An 11,413-nucleotide genomic window follows, 5' to 3' on the forward strand; every position below is an offset into this window, starting at 1 on the left:
AATTGGGCAAACCTCACTTACTCCTAGAGGGTCTTGAATTTTGTAATGTCATGTTCAGCCCTTTTCAATCTCTTTCTTGAGTAATGCTAAGTATCATCTTTTTATCCTCTTAAAATTCTTTAAAAGCTTATGTGCATTTTAAAATCATCATTAAATTTTAGATGAATCATACTTGAATTTGAATTCAATTATGATTTTGAAAACCACATCAGCTTTAGGAGAATAAAAAAAATGAGTAATAGTAGGTATCATCTTTTTATCCTCCTAAAATCCTCTTAAAGTTGATGTAGCTTTTAAACTCACCATTAAATTTTAGATGAATCATATGTGAATTTTGATCCAATCAACTTTATGAGGATTTTAGGAGGATAAGAAGATAGTACCTAGCATTATTCTAAAAAAATGGTACCTAGCATTACTCATTTTGGTCATTTTTGTTCATTATGTTAAGAGTTCACAGAATAAAGGGAGGGTTCTAAATTCAAATAATAAAAATTAATTTGTTGTTAAAACAAAAAAAAATTAAAAAATTAACTAAAACAAATAAAATGACCCCCTTTTTTTAAGATTAAAAAAATAGTTTTTTGTTATAATTTTTTTAAAAAAAAATTAAAAATTTTATGAATGGTATTTTATCATTGTAGGACATTGACATATGTTGTTTTGGTAGTTTAGAATGAACATTAACACATTTGGTAGTTTGAGTGAGACATTGACAATGAGATAATAGTTTTAGAGAGGCATAGACATGTGTTCTTTTCCCTAAAATTATAGCATCTAAAAATTTATCTTCTTATAATAATGATGACAATCCGCCAGTCAATTGTAGATTTCAAATGAAGAAAAAAAAAATTGTAGGATTTGAATCTGTACTTTTTTCTTTTTTACATATCTCATAATTTTTTAGGTCAAAAGCGACATATAGAGAATGTATGCACATTATTTATTCTTTTTTTTTTTAGAAAAGTTGAACGAAATAAAATATATGAAAAGCCACTCAAGTACAACGCTCAACTAAGATAATATTAGTCTATTAGAAATGCATTGCGGACAATCCTCTCTTATGACTAACTCTTCATTTGCAAGCCCATGGGCAGCGCTATTCAAAGCTCGCTTGACATTCTTAACCTTCCATTGATATAAAGAATTCAAAACTCTTCCAAACTCATCAATTAGATGCCAATACCTGCTCTAATTTCCTTCCACGTTGTTCAACGCCTGCACCACTTGGAGAGCATCACCCTCAAGAATCACCCTAGAAAATCCAAATTCTCAACCAAAATTGACAGCTCGTAAAGCTGCCATAGCTTCTACAATATCAAGTTCGATAATGTGATCCTTTGGTGTTGACAAGGTTGCCAAAACCTCACCCGTATTCTCTCTAACAATAACACCAATACCCATCTTATCTCTCATTTTGTCCACAGCTGGATCCTAATTGATTTTAACAAAGTCTTCCAAGGAGGCTTGCGATCTATAGACCTTGTAGCATCTACTAGCGTTTCTATGTATGGCCTAGAATTGGCATTACGGAAAGCCTCCAGAGATTCTGAAGCTTTACTCATTATTCCAAAGACCATTGCATTCCGTCTAAGCCACATAGATCTTGCAACCACTGCCACGAGCTCCATATTCTCTTTATCCAGGTATTGATACAACTCCTCAACAATACATACAAAATCATCATTCTCAAAGCATCTATTTTGCATCTGACTATTACACATTATTTATAGTTATACACTGGTGCCACTTTTGATTAAGCAAGGTACTTTTTATTTGTTTATTTTGTTTTCCTTTCTTTAGGGTCTTAAAATAAGAGAACAAAAGAGGAAAGTAGATTCCATGGTGAAAACATTGGATACGTGGATTTTCTGATTTGTTAGGTTATTGAATGGCCCCTCAGATAGTAGTTGGAGGATTTATTCTTTATGCAGTAGATAGGTGTCTTCACCTTCACTGGATTTTTTAAAAAAAAAATAAATAAATAAATAAAGGACAAGGACAAGAAAAAACAAACCCCCAACAGACAAATAGACACATAAATGAAAGACTTTTAAGGAAAAAAAAAAAAACAAAAAAACAAAAGGAAGAAAATACACACAAGTGGTAGAGAATGATAGCATTAATAATATCTTCAAGTGTCAAGATTTTTTTTGAGCCTATAAGAGAAATCTCCACAAGAATGGTCTCTTGCTAATCATTTCATGGCTGCATTACTCAATAAAATTATGCAAGGCAACATATATCAAGTAGGGACGGAGCCAAAAGAATTTTATCGGCTGGGATAAAAGCATAAATGAGAAATATATTAAGATGGAGAGGTCAAAATATATATAAAGAAACTCATAAATACAAAATAAGCTGCTTTTTTTTTTTCTTTTTTTTTTTCCTAATCAGATGACAACAACATACCCAGGAAGCAGAGAGGACTGGAATGATACATCACAAAAAATAACCATGCTCAGAAAGAGGGAAAAAAGAAAAGAAAAGAAAAGAAATTCTACATGGGAGCTGAAGCATGCAACTAATCTCTATCTTTCTTTCTGTATCCTTTTGTCCCTTATGGGCAGTTCAATGGGCTTCTGGGCCTCATGTGGATGATCTGGGCCCTTGTAAACCTTTAGGTGGTTGAACAGTGCTCTGCCAAGCTGCATAAAAGAATACACAGTTGAAGCTACTGGGTGATGCACAATTATTGATCAAACAAAAATGTAATAGACAATTGACAAATTTCAATTCTAGAAGACAATTAAAAAGTTAATAAATCTTTAGATGGTTTTGAGTAAGGCTCTGCCAAAAGTTTTATGTGTATAGCACAAAGTTATAGACAATTTACAATTTCACATATATAAAGAAGATCACAGTTCACACAGCTGGATGCCCCAAAAGTCTCTAAATCATTTATAGAAATTTCATGCACTGATTGGCACTTGGGTAACAAATGTTCTTAAGAAGCTAAATTTTATAGTTGTAGTCAACTTCATACAAGCCCCTGAGCATTCATGGTGTTATTTTGGAGTTCGTTGCCAGCCCTACCACATTAATTTATGCTCTCTAAAACTCTGCCTATGATCTTTCTTCTAAGTCCCCATTAAGCCATTATCACTACTTAATTTGGTCAACCTCAGAAGAATTTCCTATCATTCCTTCATCACTTTCCAGACTTTAAGCCTCACACAAGTCTCCAGTGACCAACCACAAACAGGAATCAACTTTCTATGTAATACTGGTACTTAACAAATATGCAATTCTTTATGGCTCCAATCCATTGTATAGGGCATCGGATTCTACTGTTCAGCCTCTAAGTCTGGATATTGAAAAAATCCAGTTTGCACATGACTCCGGGTACTCAACTCTCTAAGTCCATTATCAAGGCACGCTTAACAATCAAAACTGAATCCAAAATCCCCCTTCCACAAATGCATTCTGAAAGTTAGACACCTAATAGTCTTCAACCTGTTAGCAAGAACATATACAAATGTTTGGTAAGCATAACAAGAGCTTGAATTGGAAAGTTACTCCACTTTGCCAATGTAAACAATTTGAAGAGAGTGGAATAATTGTTCTAAAGGTGATGAAAAATCTCTTATTGAACTTAAATTGTTTTTTTTTTTTTTTTTGCGTTTTATGCATATAGGACTGTAAATGAGCTGTTCATACTCGGCTTGTATAAGCTTCACTCGAGCTTAATTCATTTAATAAATGAGTCAAGCTTGAATAATGATTACGGCTAAAATATTAAATGAGCCATGTATATCCACATTGTAACATACATATTATCATACTCTATTAACAAATTGTGTGTAACATTATGCCAATTTTATCTCCTAAAGATTAGATAAAATTGTGTAACAAATTGTGTGTAACATACATATTATCATACTCTATTAACAAACGAGATTTCCACAGCCTAAAGACGGTGAAGGCGATCTGGCTGTGCGCCCAAAAGATGACCGACATCCTGATGTCAAGGCGTTGGCAAGGGCATGGGGGTGCTCTTGTGTTTATGTTTTTTTAGACTTTTTTTTTTGTTCCTTTACCTTTAACCTTGAGCTCGACTCATTTGGACTGCTCGAGTCAAGCTCAAGCTGAGCTTGAACTTATCTTTTCGAGTCGAGTGCAAACACCCTCTTACAAGCTCGAGCCGAGCTTAAACCCATGTAAAATCTTGACAAGCCGAATTCGAACAACCAATACTCAGCTCGATTACAGCCTTATTTGTATGAAGGGTCTATCACCATCGATGGGTTTTCCTTTCCTTTTATGTTTTGATTTCTAGACTATATAAATCTTAGTCCTTTAAAAGAATCTTTGCTGGAGTTATTTTGCCTTGCTAAGAATAGGGATGCACTGGTGGCTGACCTTACAAGTGTTAGCAATGATATGGTTCATTGGGACATTAACTTCACCAGGTTGGTGCATGATTGGGAGGTGGCCTCCGTCTCCTCTTTCTTCAATGTTTTGTATTCTGCTAGGGTGGGTCGGGAGGGCGATGATAGGCTTTGTTGGATCCCCTAAAAAAGAAGTCATTTTGAAGTCAAATCCTTTTACAAGGTTATTACTAACATTGACTCTCATTTCCCTTGGAAGAGCATTTGGAGGACCAAGACTTATTTGAGTTTGGCTTTCTTGACTTGGACAACTTCTCTTGGGCAAATCCTCACTTTAGATAATCTCACAAGCATCACATCATAGTGATAGATTGGTGTTATATGTGTAAAAGGAGTGGAAAAATGACAGATCATCTTCAGCTTCATTATGATGTCGCGAGACAGCTGTAGATCATGGTATTTCAAATGTTTGGGATAGAGTGGGTTATGCCTAGCCGGGTGGTGGATCTTTTGGCGTGTTGAAATAGAATGAACAGCTAGAATGATATTAGCTGCCATGTAAGTGGCGCTAATATTATTGCAAAATAGAGTCGGTGGAGTCGACGGACATAGGCCGAGGTCGCGAAGAAGAAACCGTAACCAAGTGAGGTTAGCAGAGGTAGTAGCAAGAGAGCGATACTCGGCCTCGGCACTAGAGAACACAATTCATTCCTTTTTAATGTGGTGCATTTGGAGAGAAATGAATGCTTGAAGCTTCAATGATCGAGAGAAAACAAGCAAGAATCTACGGACTTGTTATGTCCCTATTTAAGTGGATTTCTACTACTGCCTTTCTCAATGTCTCCAGCAATGCTTGATCTTTGTTCTCCTTTTTCTCGCTCTTTATTGCTAGGTGCTTCTCTTGTATACTTGTTTGCACAATTCATCTAAGAGGTAGTGCACCCGTGTTGGGCACACAGATCAGCAAAATCAGAGAGGATATGCCCCTTCCATATACTCAAATTTAGAAATCTACACTCTCTTTAATAATCCGCAGATGCATTACTTAACTGCTTTTACTCATCGTACTCATCATTCACAAAATTCATCCATCAATAGCTCATGAGAGAACCTTAAATTTCATCAAAATTGGAAAAATTAAACAAGGGAATATGAGAATGAGAGGTATTGAGGAGTAGTATCCCGCTCTTCTTCCATCTGCAATTGAGATTCCAAATAAAGCGAGAGTATGTGAACAAAATGAAGGCAGATCTTCTCTGCAATCATTTTTTCAGCGACAGAAAATACCTAGCATAGAAGCTGAGGGAAATGAGGGATGATAATGTGGGGTTTGGGGGAAATTCCATGTTGTTATATGCTTAGCGTTTGATGTATACGTATAATTTCTTAAAATTTATATGCAAGGCATGTAAATAATGTGCTCCAAATGACTGAATTATTTCATATACGTAACTTCAAAAACTGAAGTGACAAATATATTATGGTATTAATTTCAGAACATTAGGAGACTAATTAACCTACTTCATCAAGGTAGCCAACATTGTATGCAAGAAAATACAAGCTGTCCTCAAATTAAATCCAGATTACTAGCATAAATAGAGGAATTAAAACTTTGGCATAGAATGGACATTCAAAGTCATGCACACAATACAAGCATAAAGAGCAAGGAATTTGAGAGAAAAACAAAAACAAAAATAAAAACTCCAGTTATGCACAATTAACAGAGAACCTAGCAGCAAGAATACTTAACATAGTTCTAGTTCATATACAATTATAGCCATGATAGCAACAGATAATCACCCAACAAATAGCGTCATAACATTAAGAGACTAATTAACCTAATTCAGCAAGGTAGCCAACATTGTATGTGAGAACATACAAGCTGTCCTCAAATTAAATCCAGAGTACTAGCATAAATAGAGGGAAAAACTTTGGCATAGAATGGAAATTCAAAGTCATGTACACAATACAAGCATAAAAAGCAAGGAAATTTGAGCATAAAACGAAAACTCCAATTATGCACAATTAACAGAGAATCTATTGGCAGGAATGGTTAACATAGTACATCTAGTTGATAGACCATATGAATGAATCCAGTAAAATTATAAGTAAAACCTACCTTGAGTAGCTTTTTATTTAGCATGTAATAAGAAAATAAAAGAAATTGTACAAACATGCATATAATTTAGCTTGGATCAAACTCACCCTTCCCTTGGGAAGCATACCACGAACAGCATGTTCAATAATTCTCTCCGGAATTCTCTGCTGTAATTGGTCAAATGTTTCCACTTTCATGCCACCCGGTCGTCCCGAATGCCTCCTGTAGAGCTTTTGGGTCCTTTTCTTACCGGACACAGCAACTTTTTCTGCATTTACCTTTTTTAAGTTCAAGTGTAACAAATCTATTAGGACTCTGCACAGCAACCTTGTAACTAATATATGTAAGACAGCACATAAAAACTGTCCATGAGACATGTAAATCTAACTGAGCTTTGACTCCAGAACCTTAACAACGAGGTACAATCACATGAGGAAAACGGAAAAATAAAATAAAATAAAATAAAAATAAAAATATCAAAATTAACATGATCTACTAGACATGGAAACCTTAATCAGAGATATCTTGAGGCCTGATGACCCCGACCATTTAGTAAGCATGCAAACATTGAGAAGTAAATTCTTTATTAGAGAATCGTATGAGAAAGAGATAGCTTCTAAGTATGATATTTAACAAACACCAAGACTTTGAACCAAAATATATTAATTTAATTGTAAACGTAACAACTAGTTAACAAAAATAGATTTTGATAGGCCCAATCTTACAACAAGTCAAAGGTTGCAATTACACTATAGTACCTTTTCACAGTCATCTTTGTGGATAAACAGACATAATTACTCCAAATTCAACTACTCAATGACCTTTTCATGATTGCTCAAGCTATCTTAGTGCGTTAAAATAATTTCCATATATAAATTCTGTTAAGATAGCTACCTTCTTGCAACAGTCAAATCCCACTCCTTCAATGAACCTCCACCCAGCCCAAACTCATATCATCAGTCAGCTTAACAGTTTTAGATCACATGTAGTTTTTCACAAGGAGATAATCAATACATATTAAGTTTTTTCTGAATTTTATCATCATTTAGTACAAGTTATTACAATATTGAATTTTAACCCAAAAAAATCTTACAGCTAGGACAAACTTATCAGCAGATATGTACCATACATTTTATGACTACAACAAATTTGTCAGTTCATTAATTTGTTTTTTAAAAAATTATACTAATGAAGTTCATTTCTCAAAAACATCATCAGAAAGAAATGGAATGGGGTTTCTTCAAAATCGGAAAAATATAATTCATTTTTTTACTATACAAATATATAAAACATAAGGCATTACCACTGTTGCTCAGCCAAATAAGTAAATAATCCTTCATTGCAGATGAATATAATTTCTTTTTAAAAAAAAATACATGTGATATCATCTACTGCTGGTTTACAAACATCACCATCAAAATCTGATACTCAAAATTGGCAATGGAAACTCGTAGTTCACATGATAGTAGTAATTTAATAAATTGTAAGAAAATGTCAGTGACACAAAATTGGTATGCTATTTTATCCAAGCCAGTTCCAATAATTTGAAGCATGAGATCAACATGCCTTCACTTTGCATTTATCAGCAGCGCAGAATGCATTACAAGAAATGCCTCAACTTTAAGAACATGAATCTCTACGACTCCTACTGTTTGCAAGATTTGTGTTGCATCTCCAGAACACATTACCCAGCAAAATGCTTGGCTAAAGATGGAGGACCCATGCAGCTTCAAATTTATTGAAATAGCGATTAAACTAAACCATAAGACAATCATCAATTTCAAATTGATACAGCCACTGGTCACATGCGTATAAACACAGGCACATTCAGACTTAGACATGCTATAGGCAGTCAGACATAATTCAAACAGACAACAAATGAAGGACAAAACCATCTGAACATCTATGCATAGCCATTTAATGAAATAGACACAGTAAATCCCCAGATATGTGCCACATGCTATTCCGATGGATGCACATTCTCAACCAAGCCACTAGATAAAGATCAATAGTTGAGAAAAAGTGAATATATGAAAATAAGATTAGTTTTACCCAAACCAGGGACCATGAGAACTAGACCCTTGAAAATTTATAAGTTGATATTATATAGCGCATATTCCTCACTATCATCATGAAGAAAAAAGTATGCATTGGTGTGCAAACTACATACCACAATCACGAATGCCCCCATGTCCACACTGGGTGTATAGGTAGCCAGATTTTTCCCACGGATAAAAATGGAAATGGTTGATGCTAGTCTTCCGAGAATTTTGTCCGAAGCATCAACGATGTACCACGGTTTCTCTGTGTTCACATGATCAGCAGCCTTGGGATACCATGTCTTATTCCAAATGTCCTAATAATATAAAAAAAGGACCATTAAAAGATATCCAAACTAAGCAGGTAAACAGGACAGTGCAGCACAAATAAAAGATTTCCATGAAAAACAAGAAGAAAAATTACAAATGCATTCTCAATCTGAACAGGTTAAGTATGAGAAACATTTAGAGTTCACTAGATTGTACAGCAAGTTAACAATCTTAGAAGAAGTGGAAAATCTAAATATGCAGTAAGAGAATCAAAAGCAGATATGTGCATAGTTAGAATGAGCAACTAGAAAATCACTACAAGATCATTGTCGATGCTTTCTCACATGCATAGTGTTATTATGACAATGCCATATCAAAGCACTGAAAACTTGACGAAACTAGAAAGAAATTGTGAATGAATGCCTTAATAAAAAGTAAAATTAAATTAATTCAGCACAAGTGTCAGGTGCAGGCATGTCCCTAGTGCTATTCATTTGAATTCCATTTTCCAAACAATGGAAACATGATTAAGAGTGCATGGATATTGAATTTATTAAAAAGATATAAATTAAAATTTAGGAGGCAAAGCAAGGCATTTGTAACTCTTTGCTTATATAGAAGCAACACAAAAATTTATAAACAACATAGCAGAAGTGAATAGAACCATGAGCATAGAATGAAGAAAACACTAGATTATATATTTTTTAATATAAATTGATACACCCTTAACGCTAGGCGAGCGCCTAAATAGATAAAGGTATGAACACAATCATACACAATAAATGTGGGTAAACGCTGAAAGTATTGAACAAGCTTTTACAATTGGAGAAGAGGCAGGTTTTCACAATTATGTTAAAAAAACAAGTGATGGAAAGAGTTCAGGGGATAAGTAAGTTGACAACTCTCTACCCTTAATATAACACCAGTATAAATTTTCTCCCAGTACAATCATCACTAGCATACCATAATCCTTTGTTTGACACCATGAAGAATTCGAGTAAACATGAAAACAAAACCACTGTAACGTTATTGATTGGTTTCCACAAAATGAAATCTATAGGGCTCTTCCAAGCTATGGTTTCTCTGCTTATACTGGTCCCATAATAGGACTTAAAATCTTCTTTTTTCTTTTTTCTTTATTTATTTATTTATTTCCATTCCCACATTTTCCAAGCAAACAAAAAGAGCTAGTTAGACAGACACAGAGGGAGTTTTTTGTTTACTTGGGTGCCAAATGACGAAAGATAAAATCAAAGAACCCACATTACAATTTCTTTCTATCTTCCCATATTTTCTCGGAAAACAAACAGAGACAGCATAAACAAACAAATGGACATACGTACGTATAACGAAAAAAAAAACCCACATCACATACATACAACAAGTATTTCTCGGAAACCAAACAAGACAAATAAAAATTGTAGAGAAACAGAAACCGCAGAGAGAGGGTTTTACAGGGCCATTGACTTCGGACTCCTCGAACATCCACCGTTGCTCTCTGGGGACGAGAGAGAGGTCCTGGCACCGAACCTGGAAGCTCCGCTTGGTATTATTACTAAAAGGCAGCGAGGTCCGAATCGAGGGCTTTGATAATGCGCAGGAGAACCCAAAAAATGGGTTTTTGATAATACTCTTCACATTCTTGTGAGGAGAAGAAGAAGAAGAAGAAGAAGAAGAAGAAGCAAATGAGGATAACGTGACCGACGAGGAGATGCACAGTGTCGCCATCTCTGGCTCTCTCTCTCTCTCTCTCTCTCTCGATGATAAAAACGGATAAGAATGGCAGTGCAAAATGAAGAGCATATATGTCCATTTATTTTCCGGCATTAAAAAAAAAATTGGGTTTGAATAAATTTTATTAAAAACTCGTGTACATCTCAGAGTATTTTCCATGGAGGAGTCATATTTTTATGTAAAATGGCTTCTTAAAACTCACTTTTATCTAGTTTAACTAAGTTATTTTTAAATGTCTATACATCCGATTAACTATATTTCTATCTATTCTATTAAAATATTATTAAAGGTAAGAAAAAATTTGGAAAAAAAAGACCATGTAAAAGGAAAAATAGAAAAAATTTTGGAAAAAATAGAACATGCAGAAAAAAAGTATGAAAAGATTTGGGAAAAAAAAGAAAACAAGTGAGAGAAACAATGAAAAATAAAATAACTCCCTTGAAAAGTGCTGTTACATTTAGCTTCTTTTTTTTTTTTAGCTCTTCCAATCAAATATCTATTTTACATTTTTTTTTTACTAATCCAATGTAGGAGGTTTTTTAAACATTTGAATAGCTATTTTAGATAAAAGTAACATTTGGCTCTTCCATTGAGAATGCTCTCACATGTTATTTAAAAAATAACATATGTCATTTTTATATATTAGATTAAAGGAAACTCCTCCAACCCAGTTTAGAGGAAAACTTTGTCCTCCAAACTAATTAATTAATTTGTTTATTATGGTTTATAATTAATTTATCTTACAAACTATAATTTATTTATTTTACATGAAAAAATATGTGTCTAGGACAAATTTTCCTCTTGATTAATTTTTTGTAATCCAGTCTTTTAAACAGATGAGCCTTTAAAATATTTGAATTCTTATATGTATTTTTAATGTAAGTATTCTGAGCACATGCCAAATCAATAAACTTAATTGAAGAAAACTTTAAAATGATATG

General features: G+C 33.9%; 1 protein-coding gene across 1 annotated transcript; it reads right to left on the bottom strand.

Annotated features, from left to right (window-relative positions):
• Nucleotides 1–2,266: 2,266 nt before the first annotated feature.
• On the bottom strand, nt 2,267–10,520 carry LOC132175296 (large ribosomal subunit protein uL13c). Its single transcript, XM_059587184.1, has 4 exons — nt 10,194–10,520; nt 8,600–8,785; nt 6,537–6,707; nt 2,267–2,648 (listed from the first exon to the last, which is right to left on the bottom strand). Exons 1-4 carry the CDS (start codon nt 10,464–10,466, stop codon nt 2,532–2,534), a joined length of 747 nt encoding a protein of 248 aa, XP_059443167.1. The 5' UTR covers nt 10,467–10,520; the 3' UTR covers nt 2,267–2,531.
• Between the last annotated feature and the right edge of the window lie 893 nt (nt 10,521–11,413).

The sequence above is a fragment of the Corylus avellana genome, chromosome ca3, assembly GCF_901000735.1.
Source record: "Corylus avellana chromosome ca3, CavTom2PMs-1.0".
Taxonomy (NCBI): domain Eukaryota; kingdom Viridiplantae; phylum Streptophyta; class Magnoliopsida; order Fagales; family Betulaceae; genus Corylus; species Corylus avellana.